Source organism: Trachurus japonicus, chromosome 14 (genome assembly GCF_045865225.1).
Source record: "Trachurus japonicus isolate A0001 chromosome 14, Traja_1.0".
Lineage (NCBI taxonomy): Eukaryota > Metazoa > Chordata > Actinopteri > Carangiformes > Carangidae > Trachurus > Trachurus japonicus.
In genome coordinates, this window is record NC_140920.1 from 13536291 (window position 1) to 13563137 (window position 26847).

Here is a 26847-nt window from a genome sequence, read left to right on the forward strand (position 1 = left end):
TGCTTTTTGCGCTTTTTTTTCTCTTTTTTTTCATGAATACAGTAGCACAGGATTTGAGGTTGTTAAGGCGGTATAAGAATTTCCAAAGCGCCCCAAAGGCATGCACCTTATTGTAGAACAAAGAAACTGTCAACCAGAAAAGCATGTAATCTGAATTCAAAGAAGTGTGACTAAAAACAACCGCAGTGCAAATGAACTGAACTTGTCACCCAGAGCCATGATTTAATTCTGGTGTGCCGGTCTCATGTCACGGCACTACATCATTTACTTCTGCAAACGTTGACTCAGTCCTCAAGACGGGAAAACCTTTCTGTGACTCATCTCTTGAAGAAAAAAACATGTGGGGGCTCACATTTCTCTAGTTGTTTATCTCATTGCTGGTCTTAGATGTAGACAACAGTACATGGGGGGTTTTCTACTGTAAGAGCGTGTACTAAATTCATGCTGTACATCTTCCTGTATCTGTGTGTAATGGAGGGAGACCATCCCATTTCCTCACCACCTTAATATAAATCTAATGAATGCAGCTTTCAATGTCACAGCAAAGTACAATACAGCACTGATCTCTCCTGAGAGGAGGAGAGAGAGCATGGAGGTTGTGATGGAAGAGAGGGGGGGGAAATGGAGCGAACGAGGAAGAGATAGAAAAGATGGGGAGAGGAAATACTAAAAAAGGTATGAGGGTTGGGCTCAGGGTAAAATAGGTGTGTTGTCATCACCAATACAGTAAGATGGAGAGAGGGAGGAGATAGATGTGGGGGGTGGGGTGGAGCAGCAGAGCCACGATTCTCCTGTAATCCTCCTACTGGAAGCATGGGCTGGATGATGTGTGGCGGAGAGTGAGAAAAGAGAGCAAGAGCATGGGAAACACCGCCGAGCCTCCAGACTGGAACAAAGGATGACAGTGGAGACAGGGCAGAAGGCACGGTTAGATCTCAAATCCCTTCTTACTGTGCAGCAGCAGCAGGCAGGAACAGACACAGCAGTACAGTGGGAGGCGTTCTTGCAAGCACAAGTAAAGCAGCGATCAGGGTAGCAATCCAAGCACATTTACCAGAGGAGGAAGGCAGGGAAGGAGGGAGAGAGGGAGAAGAGAGAGAACAGATCTATGAGAGGAGGAGGAGGGGGAGGAGGAGGAGGAGGAGGAGTGGAGGGGGGTTTGTTGCATGCTCACACAGACAGAGATAGAGTGATTTCATGAGCGAGAAAGAGACAGACACACAGAGAGAGGGAGAGAGAGAGGGAGAGGGAGCACCAAGCGGAGATGAGGACTGAACACTGAGACAGAGGTAGCTGGCAGCACTGAGATCTGCACACAGACGTGAGCAAAGGAGGCGAGAGAGGAAGAGAGTGGAGGTTGAAGGAGAACAGGAGGAGGAGAGGGGAGGAGAGAGAGAGAGAGAGAGAGAGAGAAAAGGGATGCAAGATGATGGAACCCAGAAATAGGCTTCACAGGACAGCTTTTCATCCCTGCTCTCTGCGGCAGACGTGACTCTGGGCACTGGACTGTGCTGAAATTAGCCAGGGGGACAACACAGGACAGCAGGTCTGCAGCGCGCTGCCTTGGTTCAGCCTCACTGGATGCAGCAAGGCAGCTGATTTATTACTGAGGGGCTGGGTGGTAGTGTGTTTGCGTGTGCAGCTCCGAGTGTGTGTGTGTGTGTGCAGGTTTTTATGGGTTCTTGTAGCGCTCGGAGCTGTGGGAGCGACCATTCCTCCAGTCGTAAAATGACATTCAGCAGGCAGGAGCTTTGTGTGCTGGTGTGCATCTGCAGTCCTCAGTAGGAAGTGGGAGAGTGGGATTCAGAGCTGTCATCGAGCACAAGTGTGTGTGTGTTTGTGTGTGTTTGTGTGTGTGGTTACGGTGTTGTTTGCTGAGGTGAGCCAAGGAGGATCATCTGTATGTGGTGTGTGTGTTTAGGTTAGAGGAGCAAGGGTGCAGCAAAGGCAAAAGATCCTGCACAATGCAAGGACGAGTGCAGAGCAGCACTGATGGCAGGGAGTGCAGCTAAAGTACAAGGAGTGCCCTGGGGGTAGGGTGGAGGACGAAGGCAGGGACAGAGGAGGAAGAGGAGAGAAGAGCAAGGGGACAAAGAGAGCCGAGTGGAAAAGAGAGGGTGAACATGGCTGTCATATGGTGAGCTATAGCATATGCTGTAGCGCAGAACAGGCTGGTGCGGCAGGGGGAGGACAAGCATCACTGCATAGGGGAGGGGGAGAGACTGAGGGAAAGAGGAGGGGGAGGCAATCAGCTCAGCACCTCTCCTCCACCAGGAAGAGAAGCACAGCAGCGGGACAGGCCCGGGAGAAGACACTCACTCACTCACACACACACACACACACACAAAGTCAAAGACGCACTGACGAGCGTCCAGGTCAGTGTGTAGAGGTCAGGAGGGAGCTGGTGTGGGACAGGGGTGGGTGAAGGGGGGGTGCCGGGTGTACCCCCGCTGGCCGGCAGGTCCACGAGAACGCAGGCCGGTCCTGGGAGGAAGAAGAAAAAGAAAAGAAGAAGAAAAGGAAAAAGAAGAAGAAGAAGGAGTCTGTCAGTGAAAGAGGGGTTAGCTCCCCGGGTCGTGTTTCTCCTGACAGCGCTGCCACATCTCCATCACCATGGGAGAATGGACCATTTTGGAGAGGCTGCTGGAGGCGGCGGTCCAGCAGCACTCTACTATGATTGGAAGGTAAGACACTGATCGATTTGTGTGTAAAGGTGTCGCTGTCCTTTTTTTTCTTCCTTTTGTTAATCCAAGCTTTTCTGTACTGATGTGCTGATTGATGTTTTATTGTGCCTTATACACACATATACACACACACACACACACACACAAACACACATACATACTGTGTATATATATGTGTAAATATGTGTCTAATTCTGTATGTGTCAGTTGATTGCATCCCGTCAGAAACCACCCTCCTCAGACTTGTCCCAGTGCTCTCCTCTGTTCTCCAGTCCCCCACAGTGACTCCTGCCTCCCCGGTCCTTTCCTCATCCCTGCTCTCCTCACCCTTATCCTCCACAGCCATCATTAGTTAAGGGATAAACTAATTGCACATAATCAATAGTAGGCTTTACTGGGCATTATAGTTAATTCAGAGAGGTTCCTGTGTTGATACTACCTAACAGCCTCGCTATTGATAGATTACGCTTGATGCTGTTGGCCACAGACCAATAGGACAGAAGGAGGAGAGGGGAGTGGGAGTGAGGGGGATAGCAGAGGTGCAGTAGATGAAAGGATGGTGAACAAGCAGGTGTGGAAGTTAAAATCAAAGGGGAGTAAATGGATCTGAACTCTGTGTGAACTGGAGAGAAAAATTACAGGAAAAAACAAAGTTCATTCGATTCGTTCTTAGCGAATATAGACGCTCTTATTTGCATCACAGTAACGCTCTGATCATCAAACTTACATGTATTTTGTTTGACAATGGTTCGTGGTGGAGGGTTGAACAGATGAGCTTCTAGTTTGATCAGCAGTGGAGACATGCCATGGAGACACGCTGTAAAATCTGTGTGAAAAATATGCTCCACATCATCTCTGTGTGATTAATTAAAAGCAAAAGTGGAATTTTCCACCCATTAAGCACAACCCAAACGTCCCACTGGGATGCTCATTTGGAAAACTGAAGAGTCAACATGATTTAGCCTGTGAAACCTGGCTGTATAGATTTCTGATTTGTAAATTACTTTTCTGGAGAAAGAAAACACACACACACAAAGCTGCAGAGACAATGAATTTGACTGCACTGCTGTGCTCATTACCCCAGACCACAGGTAGTCTGCAGCGAGGGCATGGCCTAACCTCTCTGTTCCAGTAGCTGTGTGTGGGTGGGTGTGCATATGTAGGAACTTGTGTGTGTGTGTGCGCGTGTGTTTGTGTGTACGTGTGTGCGTGTATGTTAAAGGAGTGAAAACTGTCTCATTGACTGCACAGAGCGATTGGGCTATATCCTTCACAATCAGCAACACTGTAATTGCACCAGAGCGACAGAGATGATGTGAGCCAACTTAATGCCAAAACCCTGTGAATCTGAAATCCATGCAAGATGGAGATTTTCCTTCCAACCAAACACTACACCAAGTCATTTCAGTAAGCTCTTCCTCGGCGGTAGAAAGTGTGCAAACCTATGAAATCACCTGGTCTAGTCTTGCGGAAAGAAAACCTGCATATAGTGGAGCATTTTGACTTGATTTAAAGATGCATTAAGCAATTTAGATATTTTGTACCATTTAAAATAGGCTACGACTCCCTTCTACTTATGGGATAGGAAGTGACGCTGCTCCCACTGAGAATCAACATCCCACGTTCAGCTATTATCAGCTCATTGTTTTGGTTCCCCGGAGCGATAAAACCAAAACAATGTTAGCTTCGATGATGATCGTTGGCAGCTACTCCCAGCACAGAAGCTAAAAAAAAAAAAAAACTACGCAGTGTGAAATGGCAAAGAGCCAAAGTAACTCATGAAGAAAGTCTGACTTTTAGTAAGACGAAAATAAACATATTTTTCTCATGAGTTGGGAGACCAAGCAGGGGCTAAATGCCAGTGAATATTGGGATTACATTCAACAGGTGGCCAGAAAAAGGAGACCAAAGGGATGTCCGTGTTGCTCTGTTTCTACTGGATATGTAAGTAGGCAACTGTTTGCTAACATGTTAGCCATAACAACTTCCATAAGCTAATTGCTAACTGTTCTGAACTTGTTCTGGAGTCTTTCCGCCCCCTAGTGGTCATAAATTACTTAATGCAGCTTTAAAATCCAGTCTTGGCAGCTGAATCAGTATCAATACCCTGGAAGCACAGGGTACAAAAAACATGGTGGAAATTAATCTTTGGAGGATTCATTGAGTGTAAGCCACCTACAGTTTTTCAGAGGCACAGAGGCAACTCTCAATTTGTCTGCTACTTCTTTCAAAAGTCATAGTGAATGAGGTAACGCCATCCTCTTATCTGCTTAATTTGAGCTGTTTGTTGATCATGCTGGCTGGCTGAACATTATAAAGGGTTTTTCTGAATATCTTAAATACATTCAGTAAAATGAGCAATGCTTTTCCGGGTCATTTTAGAAACAGTCCTTAATGCACCAGTTCTTGTTCACCATATGATAGAGTATAGGCTACTAGTTGAATTTGCCACCTTTTGAAATGACATGAAATTAGATTTTTTTAGACATAGCCTAACTGGACCAAGTAAAGACATTTGATCATACAGGAAGTAGTTTTTTTTATGATGCCCACAGCTATGTGCTACTGTGTCGACTACAGTGAAATGCTCTGTAAAGGATCCCTGTTTGTTTTGGTTTCCCTCAGACTGTGTTTGTCCTACACGTCTCTCTAGCTGACCCTAGGGCATTAGCTGTAACATTAGCTGCTTCCCAATGAGGTTCCCTTCTTCTACTTTGCTTGTCTATGCCATGTGAGCCAAGAAACCTTGTCTTTGGAGTCAGTTTGCACAGTATTTCGTGAGTGGCTATTTTAGGATCTAGGTCCCCGAACTTCTTTTTACCCTTGCCTTTTAGCTATCCTGTTTGCAGGATATCTAAAAACAACGTATTGGAGAATTGTTATGCAGTTTGGTGGACAGAGGAGCGTCGGATTAGGGTGTATCCATGTAAAATTAAGTGGTGGTCTTGATCTTGTCTTTTTACTTGTAGATAGCCATTCTTAGATGTCAGATTCATAGACAATTTTAGCAATTAAAAAAAAAAAACTACTAAAGATAAAGACTTGACTCCTAATCCTAAGCATGTGTCTGCATGGTCAGGAAATCAGTGACACTTAACATTAAATCAGAATGATGTTTTTGGATGTACCAGCAAGTTGGAGAATTGTTCACCACAGGCACAGTTTTGTGCTGTAAAGGTGCCTCCTAGATTGTTTACGAGCAACTCCACACTAACTCAAGTATGGAGTCAAAATTGTTGCACTGACCTCTATGGGTTGAAAGGTTCAAGTCTGTCGCACCACTGACCACACCCAACTGCGTTGTTGGGTGCGGTCAGGTGTGGTCTAATGCACTTGTGAACACAACCAACTTTGATGTACTGTTGCACTGTTGTGCATTGTGAAGTCCTGCACTTCACAGGGTGTGGCCGGAGCATGCAGCAACTGCTAGATGGCATCACAATTAGGATGTTCAGCCTTTGTGTAGTGTCTTTTAAAAGAGTTTGCATGTGTCCGCTTGCAGTTCCAAGGATGAAGTTCCAAAGAACAGAACAGTGAAATCTCCCCATGGCTGAAAAGTCTCCCCTGCATCAAAACTTTGGAACCGATTTGCATGTCAGTCATCTGTTTGAGTGCCGACCCTCTCTCTTGCAACGTGAGGATAATGTACTTCCACCATGAGACACTGTCAGATAGCATTGTTGGATGTCTAGACTGTCTAATCCAGCTACAATTAAGCTCCTTCTTAATTGTAGGTTTTAAGCTAACCTATGCCCTGGCATAGGACAGATAATTAGCCTAGGAATACAGACCAGTGATAAAAATAGAAATGGACAGACAATACGCAGTGGCATAGGTTAGCTTAATTGTGGTCTATGAAAGAGACAGACAAATTGAGAGTTGCTTCTGTGCCTCTGACTAACCACAGGTGGCTTGCATAATATGACTCATTCAAAGATTAATGTTGTGTATTGTGATTTCCATGAGCCTGTCTTCTAACTGTGTGATGTGCGGTGTGTGCATGGATAACCAATGACTGTAATCTTGACTATACAGTGACCGAAATCATTGTCAAGGCTGCAATGACCTCATTAACCAGCGCAAACCCAATTTACCTTTTTTTTAATTTTTTTTTTTTACTGTTTTATCTTGACCCTGTGGTTTTCAGCGTTGGATAACCAGCAGTTTAGTGCAGCCTGTATCACTGTAGTATCACAATCTTTCTCACTCTGGGTCTTAATTAGGTAAATTAATCATGTTTCTGCTCTGGACAGAAGTAGTCTGCTAACAGGTGATGACACAGCCTATAATTTCATACTAGGTGCATTTAATTAAAAGACCTCACAAAGACTTTTGGGCAGAATTTTTATTTGCACTTTTCCTACAAATATTTCTCTGCAGATACTGTGGTTTCACTTTACAGCACCTTCAGAATTACATGCAGTGATATCAATAGAGCTTTACATCCCTGATTTATGTCGTCAACACACATTTTTTGTTTTGATGCTGATGATATACAGCAATTTTTTGTGTAAAATATATGACTGATCAGCAGCCTTGATAATGTTTGCAGTTGTGTTTTATATGTCTCAAAGTTTCGTTTATTTATACTTCATAGGCTACTATAAATACTGTAATTCCAGTGTTGAAAGACAGAGATGTTCACGTCTGGTAGGTCTGGTGGTGCAACACTAAACAACGTCACATACAAATCGTTTCAATTATTCCACCTCTTCATATAGTGTTTCCCTCCGCGGGTGTCCCCCAGCATTGCAAACACCTCCACAACATACATTCTAGTGCAAATATGACATGTTTGTTCCAGTTGGACAAATAACCCGCTTGTACTTTTTTTCGATTTGTCCAAAACAGATTTGTCCACAAAATGCTGCAAACAAGTCAATGTGGCATTTCTCTAGTATCTCAGGCCATTTGTCTTTGTGACTTATCGCTCTTGCCATACGAGCTGTCACTTTTGTTTTATTTTGATGAAGATATATACATTTTCATTCAACTTCTCAGTCTCCCCTGGATACTGTATGAAAATCTAAATGCTCTGCCTTCTACTTTAAGCATTTCTCTATGATGCTCACTTACAACATACTGCAGTCAATCATAAACACATACAGACACATCTCGTGCGGGGCTCAGATGTTTTTCAGACCACAGGTGTGTCCCAGTGTGAGTCTTAAGTGTTCGACCATGAGAGGATGAAGCCTTTGGGTTTGAGTTATTCACCTTGCAGGTATAGGAGGAGAGAAAGGAAGTGTGTTGATGCATCTTCTCCTACACTGCAATGCCGTAGTGAGGTCAGTGCCAAAGACAAGTAGAGCGAAAAAAAGAAGAGGCAGAGATAATGGAGGACTAGAGTGATCTACGGAAGATAAAAAATAAAATAAAATAAAGCTTGCTGGATGGACAGATAGAGAAGGAGAGGATGTCAACTGTAGAGGCAGATCAAAAACAGTGCAGAGAGGAGACAGAGGAAGGAAGGGAGAAGTTTTCCCTCTGCAGAGGTTCAGAGGAGAATCTGTGTCAGAGCTCGTTCCTCTGGAGCTGCTGCCTGACCCTGCTGCTGAGGAAACTGTCTACACACACACACACACACACAATACAAACTCGATATGTGTGTGCTGCATTGAGATGGTTTTCTAAAAATACACAAGACCTTTTGTGTTCCTTAATTTCATGTTCATCTGAATCTAACGCCCTCGCTGTGGCTCCTAAAAAGTGAAGGCGTTGCTGTTCTTTGAGAAATTACATGCAGTCAATGCAAACACAGCAGTGCAGGTTTGGCTGAATAAACAGCACCTTTACAAAACAGAGACACACTGAAGCACATTAGGTCGTAAGTTGTACTTCTATGAGAATAATAGTGATTTTTAGAATTTGGATTTGAAAAAAAAAAAGAAATACCGCATATTTATGGTGAATGAAGGCTCATCAGTTTATGTTTTCAGCATAACAAAGTTAAACGATCTATTATTCAACACCTATCACTCCCCGCTTGAACATTGTAAATACTTCATAAAATCTTAATGGGTGTTATGTGGCCCTTGTTCTAAGTTGTGCTCCATTTCAAGCCACTCATCAAAAATGTATGCAGTTTTGACCAGCCTTTTAATGGAGTGGACAAAGAGCAGCAGAGGATGTGATTTATATACATAAAATACCTCGTTGGTCTTTAACTCTGCTCATATGGTACAGGAATAAAAATAGACAAATGAATAAGTAAAAACAGAACAAGAATAGACAGACTTGAAAGGCTTGACGAAACCAAATATATCTACGCTTCTGTTTGTTGGCTGTAAAGACGAAATGACAGTTTGCTCCTCCTTTGCCCCGAAGTTGTTCACTCCTGAAGTTTTCATGCACGTATTTGTGCTCTCTCCACTTTTCCTAAATAGGTCAGGATATCCACAAGAAGGAGGTACCCTACTTTGAGAAGGGCACCCTACTTCTCCCAAAATAATTTGACGTGTAGAAATACTCTACTTCAATTGAGGGCATCACGCTCTCTAATAGTAAACTGGAGTATATTTCATGTGTCATTAATGGTCATCTCCCTGGATAAAATCTATACCGTCTGGGAAGATTGTGTTACGAAGCTAAACAAAGGCGGCTGTATCTCAGCATCCGACAGGATTAGTAATCCATCATCCTGTGGCGAGGAGCGGGACTGTCTTTCAAATTAAACCATTTTTCTGAGCATCCAGAGTTGTCATTAGTTTATTTGTGCAGCAATCCCCGATGTTGAATGTTATTGATTAAACTGTTTGACGGGGAGGGATTTAGCCAGTAAAGCTGACCTCAGCTTTCATTCAGCACAGGCTATTATTCATTTCAGCAACACATCGATGGTGTGTGTATGCGCTTTACCAGGCGTGTAATGTCTCCCTATACATAGCTTAAATGTTTTTTATTACAATGATTGTGGGGGAATTATTTATTTAGGTTGGGACAAGTTTTCTCAAATCCACAGGTATATTTGAGGCCATGATTTGAGCTGCATTTAAGTTAATATAATATGTTTTAAACCTGTGGATTTCTTAGTAGAAATACATCCAGATGTTTCCTATAATGCCAATTGCAGTTGAGTCACTCAGTGGTTATTTAGTCTTTGGTTTTGAAGTGAAGAGCTGTGTGTGTGTGTTATAATGGGAACATGATTAATATAGTCCAATGAACACCACACTGTTTCATTAGAGTCAAATGCATTGACTAATACAAACATTTATTTTATTAAGAGAAAACAAAGGTTGGTTTGCAAGATAGAGAATGTACAGCAACTTACTCGTGACATTTTCTGAGCGTTATGTTTTCCTTGATGTACTTCAAAGGCAAACATTTGTACTGAATTGCCAAGGGAGTTCATTAATGTAAGGAGTACACTAATTACAGTGAGCTATCCTCATAATGATAGTGCATGACTACAGTAAACCATTACACATGGGGAGTGCTGTGATGTGTTGTCTTTATGGTGTTAGCGTCAGAGTGCTTTTCAGAGTAGGTTGCTGATTCAAATGTACACTTGAAGTGTGGTGACAAATCAAATTCAAGCTATGATGGAATTAAAAGTGTCAAACTTAATTCATGGTGAAGCAGAGATGAGCTGCCAGGGAGAAAGTTCTGGCAACAGTTATGAGCGACAGCCAGGTTTTTTTTTCTTCTTTTTTTAATCACAGCGGAAGAAACATGAATAATCTGCCAGAAAAGTCTGTGAGTATCATAAGTGAAGGAGAAGTTGTTGTTGTTGTTGTTGTTGTGGCCTTAAGACGTTTGCACTTCAGTCAGAAGTGGATGTTTTGACATGCGATCCTCGATGTCATTACAGCAGCAAATACGCAGCTTATCTAATGGCATTTATATATGGGCCATGTAGTGGAGGTGTTTATTCTTAAAGCTGTATAACGAAGAGGATAGAAAAAAAACTACATATGATGCTGAAGGCCTCACTAAATTAGAAAAAAAAAACCTGATTCTGCTTTTCCCCTCATATCTATGGAGCTTGTCTTTCACATCTGTGCTGTGTGTTTCTCTGTAAACAGACCGATAAAGTTAGTGACCAGCTGAATAACATAATTGAGCATTAAGCTGCTACAGAGCTGGTGGAGATCAAAAACTGAACCAAAAGAAGTGTGTTCAATTTTTTTTTTTTTTTTTACATTTCATGACCACAAATCTGTGCACATGTGTGAAAAAGGCAACCGTTTGCAACATATTAATTTAATCACATTATTATAGATCACAGTTCTGTTAACAGCTTTCTTACATGTGGCTGAAAATAGAATAAATGTGCCTCAGAAGAACACAAGTATTACTTATTCAGCCACACTTTTTTTTTATTATTAACTTCATATAGAGATTACACATTAGTGGAAATTGTGAATAGTGACCTTTTTAGACATGTAATTTCATATTCGACATCTACGCCTACATCTCTTTAAATACTTATATGTGGAATTGAAGGTTAAAGATGCTGGGATTAGTTCAGAACAGATAAAGTACTAAAAGAAACTGGCTGTTGCGAAATGACAAACGCTGAAATGAGACCTTGTGGTGGCCATGGTTAGTTACATTTATGTACATGTACGTCATTCATCTTTTTCACTTTTTTACTCTCTGAAGGACGTGCTAGTAGCTACAGTGAATTGAAATTAACTACATGTGGACTTGAAAATCATCATAAAACAACCAGCGTTTCAGTGCGACTGGTCAAAGAAACGTTCATTCAGACCAAAAACAATTATGAACATTTCATTGTTCATGTCAGGTCAGATTTATTTCTACATCCTTGAATCCTCCATCTTTGACTCCGTGCTGCACCAGTTGGCCAAGTGGGGCAATGCCTAGTGAGCCGAGTCAGTGACCATTACGGCTGAGGAGGAGAAGTCGTGTCAGCTCTGTGAGCGCCTGGTTCGCTGTTGCCAGTCTGACTGCGGCATCAAACACCACATGAGCTGCTTGTCTCCTTTATGATCAGATTATCTTTATGGGAGCAGATTTGCGCCACACTGACTCCACACGGCGTTCATCATCATACGTATTAAAAGCCTCGGTCACATGACTCATAAACCTGTTAATAAATCATGGCGACAACTCCAGCAGACATAATGAATTTACCATCAGGTTAAACATGTAACTCCAGTTAAACACAACTTTAAGAGAGGGGGAAACTATCTAGCCGTAATATATTAAACTACATAACTTCAGATTTATTCAGATGTGTATGTTTCTAATAGGTCTATATAGCCTTCCATTTACACTCATTGTGGATTCGCCAAACAAATCTGTGCTGATGAACTCAGTTTGAGAGGCAGCTTCTTTTCCTACAACTGCACCTAAAACAAGGGGCTTATTACAGAACTGGAGATGTAATACAGTGTTAAAGCCTATGTGCAAGTGAGGGGCCGCCTGTCTTTACTGCTGATAAAGTTAGGTGTATAGAGAAAATGAGTTAGTGAAAATAGATCCTTTCTGCAGATAAGATTTCTCTAGCTAATGCTTTGTGTTTCGGGTTGGTGTTTCACACTGAACTAGAACCCATATCCTGCTTTATATTTACCATGAAAACGGCATTAATTGTGGAGAAGTGTTCACTGCTCCAGATACATTTATTGAATATTCTAAAATCATATATTGATGCGATCAGCAAAATTTGGTGGTTATAGGAACCAAAGCAAAAACGCTGATGCCGTTCATTTGAAGGTTTTTAATTCTCAAGTTGTTTTAGATAGAAACACTTCTGCATAATGTTTGCCTGTCTTAGCTGGAATTGAGATGAAAGCGCAATTTTAGATGAAAGGCTAATTTTAGATGGCATCAAGACAAATGGGGATGGAGGAAGGCTGCATCTGGTGTAGACTACATTATCATCAGCGTGCATGGTCGGGCGTGCGGTGACTTGTAATGGAAAAGTTGTCTGGGATTTCTTCAAACACAACGTCTCTCAGCTTTGGACAGTTGTTGTGTTGTCCATTTGTTTCCAGTTAGAGTTCAGAAACCTTTGGCATCTGAAGTTTTGTGTTAATGTATTATCATATCTCAAGTCCTCTGTGTCAGATTAGGGACAACTGGGGCAGTTACTTGTAGAGTTTCCCCGCCCATTTAACTTTTTGTACATCCTTTGTTTTTCCATAAACAGCTGGATGCCATTTCCTTCAGACATATTGAGAGAAAGAGATCATTACATTTGCACATGTTGACTCTGTCGTGGCACAAAAGACATTTACAAAATGAAATACAGTCATGTTTTTTTTTTAATCTAAAATCACAAATACCAAAGAGTTGTTCTGAAACTATCCATGGTTTATTCTCTCAGGAGAACCTTCCTGATAAAGTATTTGAAGAGGACGTCAGAAATAAGTGACCACCGCAGATGAAGACACACGCGTTTGGCTTATATTAATGTATTCGTCACACCGGCTCTTAGTGGCTCCTCAGGCGGTCATGCACGTCTGCCTGATACGTGGGCAAGACCTTAAACCAAAACAGTTTGAGGGACGAGCAATAGATGAGGGGCGGGAGGAAAGAAATGTCTGCACTCTGGTAATTAAGCTGCCTAATTTCTCTGCCTGGTAAGGTCTTTATTCATTATGTGCTGCCATCAGCAATCACTGGAGCTTATTATTGAGAGTGTATGGGCGGGAGGAATATTTTTACTCAGGGTCCTTCCACAGATAAAACTCCACTCGGTCCTTCAGAGGACTGTCTGTGTAGGCATGCCATGTGTATATGCAGATACACCTTTTGCATGTTTGCCACTATAGACTCAGATAAAGTAAAGAGTGATTTGTATTCATAATGTGTGTGTGTATGAGAGAGTAAAGTGTGTGTGTGTGTGTTTCCCAGTGCATCTGCTGCTGTGCTCGGGGTCGTTTTTATCCCTGGAGGCAGGGGACAGCAGCTGCTCTATGAATGAACGTATGTGTGTGTGTGTGTTTGTTTGTGTGTGTGTGAAAGCCTCTGGGAAAGACGAAGCCTGCATGTCCAGCCGACACACCAGCTGAAGAGCAGCTACCGTTACATTATACACACAATCTTACAGGTCAGTCAGCTGCCGACAGAGTGGAGCACCACCTCCCTCACCTCGTTTTCCTCCAGATGAGCTGCTGTTTTTAAAGAATTTGCCAGCTCGTCAGTGATGCAGCGTAAGAAAGTAAAAGCTTCACATGTGAGCCCAAGTCAGAGCCAAAGACAGATTAATTTTCTTTCAAATCTCATGAAATCTCTGGCTCGGTGTTGGGGATTTAGCAGGTCTCAGAAAAGGAGTGGAGGTCCTCCAGGAAGCCGACAGATAAATGAGGCGGTGAGTGGTGACTGATGTTAGAGACAATTTATCCCCCACTTAGGGAACTTTTAGGAACAAGAGAGTGCAGCGTTTTTTAGAGCCTGCATCTTCTCCATGTTGTCCTTTTTGAATCAACTCTCTGATTGGTTTTATTTTCATATTCACCCCCCCTCAGGGTCTGAGACGCTAAAAATTCTAAAATCGTTTTCATCATTTATGGATGTTATTAAATATTCTGCAGGTTTAGGCCTCGCGGCTATCCTGCCCCCAATCTGCTCTAATGTACAGTATTGGCTCGTTACTCTGCAGAACTTAAAACACTGATGTTTGCAGATAACCTTCGTCCACCGCTTTCTGCTAATGCAGCAATCTGCTCCGTGCTGATTATCCTGTTATCCAGCAGTCCAGTACACACATACACACACACATAGACAAACACACACACACAGACACACACATGCCCACAAACACAAACAAGCACAACATTCAATACTTGCAATGTCTTGATTTTTTTTTTTAACGACATAAAACTGCTCAACAAACAAGTGTGGACAGATATCCGCAGTATTTTGAAAAAGTTCCCCATCTAAGAGAAGACCATAAGTATTTTCGCAAGTGGGCAATTATAGTTCTCTCTCTCTCTGGTTGAGATTATTACTCACTCATGTCAGCAGGTGGTGAAATTTCAGTCACAGGACGTGTCGTATTTTCTCTGGAGAAACAAAACCTAAATTCTTTGTGTTCAACATTCAATCAGTCCACCACCACTCATCCATTTAGAAAATTAGCACATAAGCTGAGTCAGTTTTACTAGGTTTGTGCTTTTAGGTGGTCAACGGTTACTTGTAAATACATCCCATAAAAGTGGGCTGATAAAAGATCGGTGGAAGATTTAAGAGGGGAAATACATACATTGCCTGTTTCTTCTCATTAACAGCCTGTAGGCCTATGTTGTTAAACCGACACAGTCTGTCACAAGCATTTACATAAATTAAAGCAAAGAAGTGTGATTCTGTGGATTCATGATTAACTTTTTACACTTCTCCTTCAATCATCAACATCCATCCCAGCAAAACGCTCTGTTTCCTGCAGCAGTGTCATGCTGATAAACACATGGTGCCTGGATGCATCATTACTTTTGATCCCTGTGAAGCTGTGCATCAAAAACTTGCAGCAGGGAGGAGACACAGGTTCAGTCCTGGTCTGGTGGTCCCAGCTGGTCTGGTGGTGAATACACAGAGGATGTTTCATTTCAAGTAATAACTTTATTTTTACATCATGGACAAACAAGCTGAGGAAACCAAGTGTGCTGGTGTGGCCTTTCACACAGCATCTCATTAACGTTGGTTATTTTAAAACCTTGGATTAATAATGCTTTTAGTGGCAGTGGGAAAGAGATTGGATGAAACCACATTAAATTTGTTTGTTTTATTTAAATCTGAATTAAAGCAGAAGTAAGCGGAATATTTGTGTTAATATAAGTCTTAAATAGTTATATCTTCCGACAGCAATCACTTATATAGAGTGTTTGGTCTGAAACACGGGTCTGTCAGTCACTCTGCTATGCTGTAAGCCGAGGAGAAAACTTTCCTTGTATCCTACAACCTTTATCCAATGAGGAGAGAGAACGCCATAAAGGGGCGGTCCTCTCTGTGTGTGCAGCCAAGGGATGCGCGTGAATGTGGTGACGTAGGGACGAGGGCGGGGCCTGCTAACTCCTGACCGAAAGTTAGCCAAAATGACCGGATTGCTTACTTCTGCTTTAAGCACAATCATTGATTATCATCAATTAATGAAACTGTAGTAATTTTATTGATTATCACAACAGTTTTCTTTTTTTGATTTTTACACACATCAAACATCATTTTTTAATCTATTTGTGTGTGTTTTGGGTCCCTGGCAGAGTTTGTGTTGATAAAAGTGGACACACACGTGCATGTGAGGAACGACACTTTAAAATGTTTTTTTTGTTTGTTTAAAAAAAGAAATTGGCTAAAATGAGACAAGCCTCCTATGTGTGCAGATTGCAACAAGCCTGCAGTACAGTAGCTACAGTCTCGTCAGTGGTATACAGCATTAGGATGAGTCATTGTTCTCCACAGAACATAAAGAATAGCCACTTTACTGGACAGTGGTGTTGTATTTTATTTTTTTAAATACAACCATCTGTTAGTCTGGATGATAAAAAAAGATATTTGAGAGAATTTTAATTACTTTTTTGCCATGGAAGGGAAGGTCTTCTCGGTGTATGAGCTTGTGTCATTACACAGAGATGTGGATAGCAGGCAGACTTACTGACATTTAGTTAATGCTATTATGGTGTAGTAATAATCACTGGCATGAGAAAATGCAGACCTTGAATAGAAGCAGAAAGTGAGCGCAGCCATGTTGTAAGCCGCTCTCTAGCAGCCTTTAACATTGTTATAAATCAGCGTCCAGCTCCCCAGATTCAAACTGACACTGAACATGAGCTAGTTTCATATTTCACATGTTATTTAAACACGTATTTGCATGTAAATGTGCGGCCTCGACTACAGATTTCTGTCTCAGTGCGCAGTACGCCTCCAATGACTCCTCGTGGTGCAGAGCGCCATCAATAACAGCCCTCGGGTCAAATCCACTGCTGTCAAAAGACCAATGAAGGGGGATACACGGGGCTCACAGCGAAGGATCAGAGAGTGACTGAATGTCTTTACCTAAATCACAGACCCGACCCTGCATTTCACTTCTGGAAGACCAAAGGTGCAGAGAAGCTTTATTCTGCTGATTTTCTGAGCCCAGTGAAAGTCAGTGTAGCGTATCTGCTCGCAGCTGCTCCGAGCACAGACGGCCGGACACGTTTGCCATTTTGCACAAGCCACACACATGGCTGACTCTATACCTCCCCCCCCTTTTGTCTCCGTGTCCTCGTGTCTGTCTTTTCTCACACTAAAACACACACGGTGGGTGTGCACTGCACTCGCAGGTGGAGCAGTAACAGTCCTGCAGTGGCACGCTGCTCTATTTTAAGTCTGTTTCACACACTAACACATGTTCTCCGCTTCTCCCTCTCTACCTTCAGACCCATCTCACAAGCTGCCTCCTTGATCGCCTCATTCAAAGACGTTTATTTTTTCACTCCCTAAGGAATGAGAAAACTTTTCTCTGTGCCCACCGCTGCCCCTCCTCTTTCTCTTTCTCTCTCCCTGCACTCACACAACCTTACCTTTCAGTAATTTGCTGGTTGCTGTGGTAACCGGCCGTGGCAGGCAGATGTGGGCATCTTTGAGTCACTAAAAGATACACTAATGAATCTCATTTTTACATGATGATAAAAGCAACAGAACAAAGGCCAACTTCTCCTGCACGTATATAAAATGCACATGAAGCACCTAACATCACCTCTATGTTGTCATAGCTGCCGTTTACCCCGACTGGTCGCATCCATTCACATCTATTTGTCCCTGTAGTTGCCTTGTGTGGCCCTCGGCTGCTTGGTAACAACTGTGTTCTCGGTAATTGGCTCCTCCATGCAGGGAGCATGCACATCCACTAACATTGTGGCATAAATACCGGGGAGCCCCATGATGTGCAGGCTTTCCTCGCTCATTATAAAGAGCTGACGGTGCAGCCCCAAAGCCTCTGTCCTCCTCCGCAGTGCCTGTGCTGGATCGACACCAGAAGAAGAGCACTACAGCGCACCAGTCTCTCAGAGGCCTCGAACAGCAGCAGCTGCACTGCTCTCTTCTCCTCTCTTCTTCCTACATGTCCCCTCAGACGCAGCTTTCTCTTACTGCAGCAGCGCACTAACGATTCTCAATGGGAAGTCCCCCAAGTTTTTAAAGAGATGCCTCCTGTACGGTTCAGCATCGGGTTGCTATTAACTAATATCCATATTCTGCCCCCCGAAGCAGGAGCTGACTGTGTCTTTGCAGATGTGAGGGAACTGATTTTTTTTTTTTTTTTTAGTATCTAATCTTGTGAGACAGATGATGAACCCCTAAAAGCTCTGCAGCTGTGACACTGTTGACTCACCAACTCCTCCTCAATCACTTGACGTCCAAGTTGGGGACAAACCGTGTATAAAAGTTCAATATTTAAATCAATAGCTTTGCAACAGTAAAGAAATGCATACAATGAAAGCCAGGGATTAACAATTTGTGAAAAGTGCAGCTACTGTACCAGTGCATTTGACAACACTGCAGTCACAATGTAAGTGTCTATGTGCAACGATATGCTGATACGACTGAATGCAGTGCTTCGTTTCCTGATGATGAGTATGTAATCACCTTCCTCCTCTGACAGCCCCTCCTGCTTCAGTCCTTTATAATCAGTGAACCCATGAGTGCACATTATCTGGATCTCCACGATCCTGTGGTGCTCTTTGTGACGGCAGCTGAGTGGCAACACACACACACACACACACATTTTCATGTACATACACATACACATACAGACACATGGATATACTGTAGGTGCGACTCCCTCTGACATGTATAAGGTGAAAAAGCTCAAATACTCCACATCCAATCACCAATTAGATTAGACTGAACCAAGGCGATCATTACATTGTCAGTGTCCCACCCAGATATTTCCTGAACCTCTGCGTATTTGCTCCTCATTAACTGATTCTGTCTTTCTCCCGTTCACCCCCTCCCCTCACCGCCCTTTCCTTCTCCCTCTGTCTCTCTGCAGGATCCTGCTGACTGTGGTGGTGATTTTCCGTATCCTGATAGTAGGCATAGTGGGAGAAAAGGTGTACGAGGATGAGCAGATCATGTTCATCTGTAACACCATGCAGCCCGGCTGCAACCAGGCCTGCTACGACAAGGCCTTCCCCATCTCGCACATCCGCTACTGGGTCTTTCAGATCATCCTGGTGTGCACGCCAAGTCTGTGCTTCATCACATACTCTGTCCACCAGTCGGCCAAAGCACGAGACCGAAGCTACTCGCTCCTGCACCCTTACATGGATCACCACGGTCACGGTCACCACGGCCGAGGTCATCACGACCATCACGCCCGCAAGCTCCATTCTCGCAACATCAACGGCATCCTGGTGCACCCCGACAGCAGCAAGGAGGACCACGACTGCCTGGAGGTCAAGGAGATCCCTAACGGACCCCGAGGGCTCCCTCAGACACACAAGAGCTCCAAAGTGCGACGGCAGGAGGGCATCTCGCGTTTCTACGTCATCCAGGTGGTTTTCCGCAACGTGCTGGAGATCGGCTTTTTGGCCGGCCAGTACTTCCTGTACGGCTTCAACGTACCTGGGATGTTTGAGTGTGATCGCTACCCGTGCGTGAAGGAGGTGGAGTGTTACGTCTCTCGCCCCACAGAAAAGACCGTGTTTCTGGTCTTTATGTTCGCGGTGAGCGGCATTTGTGTGCTGCTCAACTTGGCTGAGCTCAACCACCTTGGCTGGAGGAAGATAAAGACCGCCGTCCGAGGGGTGCAGGCCCGAAGGAAGTCCATCTGTGAAGTGCGCAAGAAGGATGTTTCACACCTGTCCCAGGCCCCCAACCTGGGCAGGACCCAGTCCAGTGAGTCAGCCTACGTCTGACAGAGGCTCCTCTGCCTGGGGGCTCCAGGACCTCTTACATTTTGGAGAAGAGCTTTTCCATGGCCCCGGACCCCCGATCATTAGGGCACAAGACTCACCACTGCATTATTATTCAGGAGCACAGACAGACTGTGTGTAGTCATAATGAAGCATCAACTCACAAAGTACAAACTTTGACACTTGAAGAGAGAAGACTCACCTTCCTCAAAAGGCAACTGTGTTGCCGTAACAAAGCTTACACCTAAAGCTTACACGCTGGAGAGTTCTTCTCTGCCTAGGTGACACTAGGTGCCTTCAAAGAACCCAACAGATGAAACTGAGCAATTACTAATAATTAAATTAAAATACTGTAAAGATAGTCTGAGGTTGAATTATCTGAAGTTTTTCATTATTTGCCTTTGCTGTAGGTCAGAAATAATCCCCTCAGTTTCCAGCTGCGTGCATATGCAAGAGCTTAAGCGTGTGCATGCATACGCATGTGTGTGTGGGAAAAAAAAGCCAATCTCTGACTTTGAGAGAGAAAATTGAATGCTAAGCTAATCTGAGCTACTGAGAGAAAGATAGTGTTATTTCTCATTGTCCATAGTCTGAGTGAAGCCACTCAGCAGACAAACAAGCACCTTTTAAAACATATTCTAAGAAACGTACACTGAGCATTGACTGGATCACAGTGTTTGTCGTCGGTGTTACAGGCTATTTTTATTTTCATTCATTTTCTTTTCTTTTTTTTTTTAGAAATGTCAATATTCTTCATGTTGTTGTATAAGGTGCCAGACAGACCACAGACTGACCTTGCCCAGGAGCTTTGCTCACAGTGAGACACATGGTGCAAAGAGGACGAGTTAGTTTTTTTTTTTTCTCAACACTGTGTAATGCACTGCAGGGCTCCTGCTGCCTGCGAGGTATGCTGTTTACTCTCAGAAACCACTCAAATGTGTGCCAGTGTCTCCACTTCGACTTGTAAAGTGCGATCGCTGTCTTAGGGCAGAAACAGAGTTACATAAAGGTTTTTTCAATTAAACAGGAAAAGTATTGTAGTCACAAATATTTTAACGTGTAACCTCAAGCTTTTTTTCACAAAGCAGATTTGGTGCCATATTTCAGAGTTACTGTACATAGATGAAATGTAATACTTACAGTTAGCCTTTTCCCTGTGCGGTGTAGATGGGCTTCACTTGGATGGGGGGAACAGGGGTTTGGGTGGTAATGAAGATTAATCATAGATTGCCAGCTTTAACAATATGTATTATTAATGTGCTCTTTGTTAAGCCTTCACCCTCTAATGGAGAGTATATGTTCCGAAAAGTGTTTTCCCCCTATGGACTTTGAAAAAGGCATGTTACTGAAGCATTAATAGAATGGATAGATTATGACATGTACTTAAAAAGAGACTGTTTTATTTATTTGCATCCTGCTCTTGTGAAATGTAATACTCAGCATGCATGAAGATGAAAAATATAAAGAGATATCATAGAATCCCATTGTGGGAATATTGAAAGTGAATCACTGAAAGGCTCCAGAACTGCAGCAATAATAATATATAGTATGTGAAAAAAATAATATGTGAATAAATTATTATGCAAAACAGTGACTCTGGCTGTTCTGTGTTACTGCTGCCACTTGACTTTGACCAGGCTGTTGAGAGCTATAGCACAATTACACATTCAGGAGAAACAAATACTGTACCACAACACTACACTCAGCACTTGCTCATTGCTGCTTGAAAGCATGAACTCTCTGTACTGTCAAAGCAGTTATAATGCAGATAAAAGCCTTTTGTGCAAGTTAAATTATGATTTATTACATTATTGGACTCCGTTGCCTTCTACTGTATTTGCTGCTCAGCGTGGAGAAAATGACATCGATATGACACACAGTTGGGTTGTTAAAGCAATAAAAATGTCACATTTTAAAAGTTCATCATATGTTTGGTGGGTAAAATATTTATCAGCAAAGATACTATAACTCATGAATAAAGTTGAGAGAATAAAAGTATAAAATTTCAAAATTCAGTGTAGTGGAGCTGACTTATAGAAAATGAGATAAAGGAAATACTGAACTTAAGTACAAGTAAATGCACTTAAAGACAGTTCTGGTAACACATGTTTCTTTACTGTCCACCACTGGTGTTGTACATGACAGTGGAGTATTACTATTACATGACATATATACTGTAGCTTTTCATGACGTATAGAACAGACTGTGGGTGTGAACAACCCAGAGTGCAGAGTGCACCGCACTCAGCTGCTCAGATTCAAAAAAATCTGCTGAAACATTTATTATTGAACACAGTGAAACGATACATCTCAGAGAGATACATTAGAGCACTCCCTGAGTTTCTGCTGCTAAATTATAGAGATTTAACCTGTTCACTTTCATGACATAAAACTCCAGAGGAAAGACTTTTTTTTTTTTTTCAATGAAACTACATTTAACCCTGAGAACTTTAACACAGTGACACTCACATTGTTGTTTTGTTTCTCAGGCTCAACTTGACTCGAGCCTGATTGGAGGCTCGATCACTCATTTCAGTAATGAGTGAGGTTACCGGGGGAGAGAAGAGAGAGGTGTGGGGGCGGCAAACCTTTTAGTGTTATTAAACCCTCAGTGTGGCCGTGTCCTGGAGGAGAACAACAGAAGCCATAGTGGGACTAGAAGAAGAAGAAGAAGAGGAAGAGAGACGAGGGTGATGGAGCGGTGTGTTAATAAAGTTGATTGTCTGATAGGATGTAAAGTAATGAATCCTGTTGTGGTTCTTCATTCACTTAGATGCCACACTGTGTTCTTATTGACATGAGGATAGCTGTGATTGACTCACTGCTGTGTGTGATGTACATATACATCAACAAGCACACACACACACACACATGCACAAATACACACAAACACACACACAAACACGCACACCACAGGCCGGTTGCTGTGGTGACAGGAGGGCAGTAATGATGTTAAGCACCAGAGACACTGAAGGGCAGAAACAGCACAGCACCGTGTCTCCTGCTGTCGCTCCACAGCAGCTCGTCAACCCACAGAACACGTTCAAGTTTAGACTCATTCCTGGTGAAAGTTAGAAACGCGCTGCGCCGGGATTTTTCCCCTGGTACTGCAGCAGGAGTATGAATTAAATAACAGGTACAGACAGTAAGATTCCTTCAGATGTAATAATATAATCATCACTCGCACTAATCTGATGAAAAAACGGGTAACGCAGCAGAAGCTATAGGTGCCTTAAATTACAAAGCAGCACTTTAATATCACAGTGTTATCTGCCATTTGATTTCAAACTCTGGGAGTGAGCATAGCAACCAATGCCATTTTTAGAGCTGAGTTTTCTACCTGCAGAGTACTTTATTCAAAGTTTATAAATTAAAAAGTATTTCTGAACATTATTGAATGAGAAATGAAATCAATCATCTTAGCTGCATGATTCACTACAAGTAATTCATATTATTTAAAGGGACTATAAGGAGTTTTCACACTACATTTCCCATGAGCCTCCACGCACACGGTGAAATTGACTGGCGCAAGACGGACAAAAGCGAAAACATTTGCTCAACCTCAACCTCAACATTTGCAGAATGTTTTCATTAATCAAGAATGAAAGTCGAAAGTTCGAAGACGATCTGATACCGTCGTAGTTCGGACCATAAACGGCGATCCGGCGGCGTTATTCCCATGACCCGCCGGGCAGCGTCCAGGAAACCGAAACTAGGAAATGCTGGGCGAGCCAACCACTAAATAATAATATCAAAATAACTATAAAGACAAAACCTTCGATATATTTATCGAAAATGGACCCATTAACAAGTGTGGGTAATGAAGATTCATCCACATTAAAGCAGAAGTAAGCTGAATGTTTGTGTTAATATAAGTCTTAAATAGTTATATCTTCCGACAGCAATCAAGAGTGTTTGGTCTGAAACACGGGTCTGTCAGTCACTCTGCTCTGCTGTAAGCCGAGGAGAAAACTTGTATCCTACAACCTTTATCCAATGAGGAGAGAGAACGGCATAAAGGGGTGGTCCTCTCTGTGTGTGCAGCCAAGGGATGCGCGTGAATGTGGTGACGTAGGGACGAGGACGGGGACTGCTAACTCCATCGGCTGACAGAAAGTTAGCCAAAACGACCGGATCGCTTACTTCTGCTTTAATATGAGACTCTTTTATAACCAAAAGCAAACTCCTCTGGGTCTCTTTAATACATTAGAAAATATTAATTATTTCATATAGCGTCTTTACTGCACTTATTCAGACTGCTTACATAAAATGAATGCACTTCATGCCCTTCCATTAGTGCAGTGCCACAGCACCGCAGAGTTTAAAAGGAAACTTTTATGGCTCCTGCCACTCTCTCCGCTTCAGCTTTATGACAATACATTATATGCTGACAGTGTATTACTGTGTCTGGTGTTCAGGCCTGAACAGAGTAAGAGTCGACTTGATTGCTACAAGAGGAGATATGCAGGTGTTTCTAAGCTGGGAGCTGAGATCATCGCTATAAATCCGGCTGTCACTCAGCACCCACATACCTCCACATTGGTGCATTCAGGGCAGTCTGTTAAGAATAGCAAATTGCATAAGTAGCCTACAACTTAGGAGTTCATCGTCCCTGCTTACTCATGCATTAAACCATGCAAATGGCTGGTTTACCTCAGCGTGTAATCTCAGGAATGGTTAGGGGCGCTGCAGGTTTATGAATTTTGAATTCAAATAAGAAAGTTAACACAGAGTGCTCTGACACGCAATGAGCACAAATGAGAAACAGAAGAAAAGAGGTATACCGCAAAGGTAACAAGATGCCCCAAAACACACACTGACCTGCTGCACTACCTAATCTAAAACAGACAAGTGTGCACTGTCCAGCAGAATATGAAAGGGCAAGATGGTGGAAACCAACACATGAGCCATATTCTGGCTTCAGCTCAAATGTTTTCCACTGGTTAGGGTTAGAGAATATATTTATGAGTTGTACAATAATCGTTTTTCAGTTCTCCTTTATGCATTTCCACTCTTTTTTTTATCAAGAGCCTGGAGAGCCGGAGTTTCTGTGTCTTTTTTTTTTTTTTTTACCGATGTTCTTTTCTGCTCTGCACTAACGTGGATGAAATGAAAACTGCAACATTTTTCCAATCTGCTTGTGTGCGGGTATGCGGTGAATCTATGCAGCATAACACTATGACACATCGCGTCTGCGTCATGTCAGACAATCATGCTGCCTAACTCACATTGAAACATCAGCAAAGCCAAACAAACTCACAATACAAAATGTAAAAATGACGAACAAAAACATCACAACAGGTCACTTCCAGGATCACGTTGAATCCCCATATTGCTGTTGTTGTGATCCTTGTGTGTATTTCACAAGTTGATCAAAGCTCAGATGTGTCTGTCCTGTCAGATCTGAGCTGCTTGGCTCCGCACACTCATTATCCAAACTGCTGGTCTGCAGTGTTGTGAGTCAGAAGCAGGGTATCCACAAACACGTCAGACTGTGCAGAGAAATGACTTCACTTCATCTGTTTTGTTTCACTTTCAGCTACAAATCTTCTCACATAAAACCTATTGTTGTTGCTGTTGTTTGTTATTTTCCCAATCCAACTGTGATATTTTGGTTACATTCTCAAATTTGTTCTTGCTGCCTCATATTTGTCCTACGTACCTCACAGCAGCCTGGGTAGCTTTCCAACCTTTCCAAAACACTGCAGAAGCCCCAGTATTTTGACGATATCAGCATCTGCATCATTTAGAGGAGTCAGTATACTGATACTTGCACGAAGGAGGAAAATCTAATTCCTTTCATCATCGGTGGAGTATAGGCTGATATCGGAGTCCCTGACACATTGATTTTACTTTATCAGTTTGATTTCTCTTTGTCCTTTGAGCAGACACAGTATCGGCATCAGTGTCACTTATTTAAGTCTATTTTAGGAGATTGTTTTGTCACTCACAGAGCGACCAGATGTGACTTTTATTTTGGTATCTTATCTCTGAAACACAAGCGTGATCACAGTCTCCATAAATCCGACCCACAGCGCATGCAGTGCATCAGATCTGTCGTCTCTGTGGGTGTAAAGCTCAGGGAGCCTGGACAGGTGCAGATCTATTTGATCTCACTTTGCGCCGACTTTGACTGTATCTGTGATCAACGTTGATTCATTTGCATCGTCTAAGACTCACTCACTCTTAGATCCTCATCAAATTTTCATTTCGCCGTGCAACCTCCCTCCCTCCACAGCTGATTCATTATTATCCCAGTGATAAGACAGCACAATCAGAGGGATCATTTCATTATTCCTCTCCTGTGTTCCTTGGATAGCTCCCTCTCTGGCTGTTCACTCATTCATAAAGATGAAATTGGAGTTGGCTTATTCCTCTCTGGGCCCTGCTCTGCTTCCAGCCTCTTAATGTTTTGGACCATCAATTTGTGTCAGTCTCCATTCTGCTCTCCACAAGTGACTCGGTCTCCTTTCGTGATATCCCTGCTTGGCACAGTCCCTCTGCCCTTCCTCTCTCTCTGTCTCCATCTGGTCCTCTCCTCCTCCTCCTCCACCATGACTTCTTCCCTCTCTCTCTCCCTTTTCCACTGCTTCCTCCACCTTCATCTTTTATTCTGCCCTCCTGCCTTCGTCTGACCTTCTCTGTCCTCATCCAAAAGATCTTCATGGGCTTTTCCACCTGCCTCTCCCATGAATCAAACACTGACTCCCTCTCTTTCAGTGTTCACTTTTCTGCATCTGTCAAGGATGCTGAGAGTAAAATCCAGTCTTCTGCTGCACTTCAGAAAAGCCCCACTCTCCCACTCTCTTCTCTCTCCTAAACTGTTTTTGACCTCGATTCCTCCCTTTCTCTCACCAAAGGGGATTTTGGCGCTTTCTCTAAAGTGAGCCCTGACGAAAAATTGAGACTCGAAGCAGCTCACCAGCTTTCATTACCTCCTTTTATACGTCTGCTGTTGCTGGCCTGACACCTTGAAAATCATATGTATGTATATATAGCTCACCAATGTCCGACAGTATCTCAGAAATACACTCTGCAACCCCTCAACCAACTCTGTGATATATTTTTGTAATTTAGAAAAGGGGGTTAAACGAAATTTTCATGATCTGAATTGAGGACTGTATTCTGCTAAAGGGAAATAAAACCAATACTGAATGTGTTAGATGCTGATACATACAAAATTTAAAAAACAGATAAAGACTGTAATGCAGCTTATAAGTCAGAGTTTCTCCATCCAGCAGAAAATTAAAAATATCTTCAGCTGACGAATGATGTGTGAACATGCACACGCACATAAAAACCAATCCCCACCTATCTTGAAAGATCCTGCTTAAGAACATTTAATCCTCCACTGGG

The 26847-nt window shown here is 42.8% G+C and overlaps 1 protein-coding gene across 2 annotated transcripts; it reads left to right on the forward strand.

The window, feature by feature from the left end:
- Positions 1–1141: 1141 nt before the first annotated feature.
- LOC146974400 (gap junction delta-2 protein-like) lies at positions 1142–21079 on the forward strand. 2 transcript variants are annotated; one of them, XM_085797681.1, is made up of 3 exons: positions 1142–2684; positions 4572–4628; positions 18628–21079. In XM_085797681.1, exons 1-3 carry the CDS (start codon positions 2614–2616, stop codon positions 19493–19495), a joined length of 996 nt encoding a protein of 331 aa, XP_085653807.1. In that variant the 5' UTR covers positions 1142–2613; the 3' UTR covers positions 19496–21079. The 2 variants fall into 2 exon arrangements, with proteins under 2 accessions (XP_085653807.1, XP_085653808.1); XM_085797682.1 differs by lacking the exon at positions 4572–4628 and having other exon boundaries at positions 1151–2684.
- The last annotated feature ends 5768 nt before the right edge of the window (positions 21080–26847 follow it).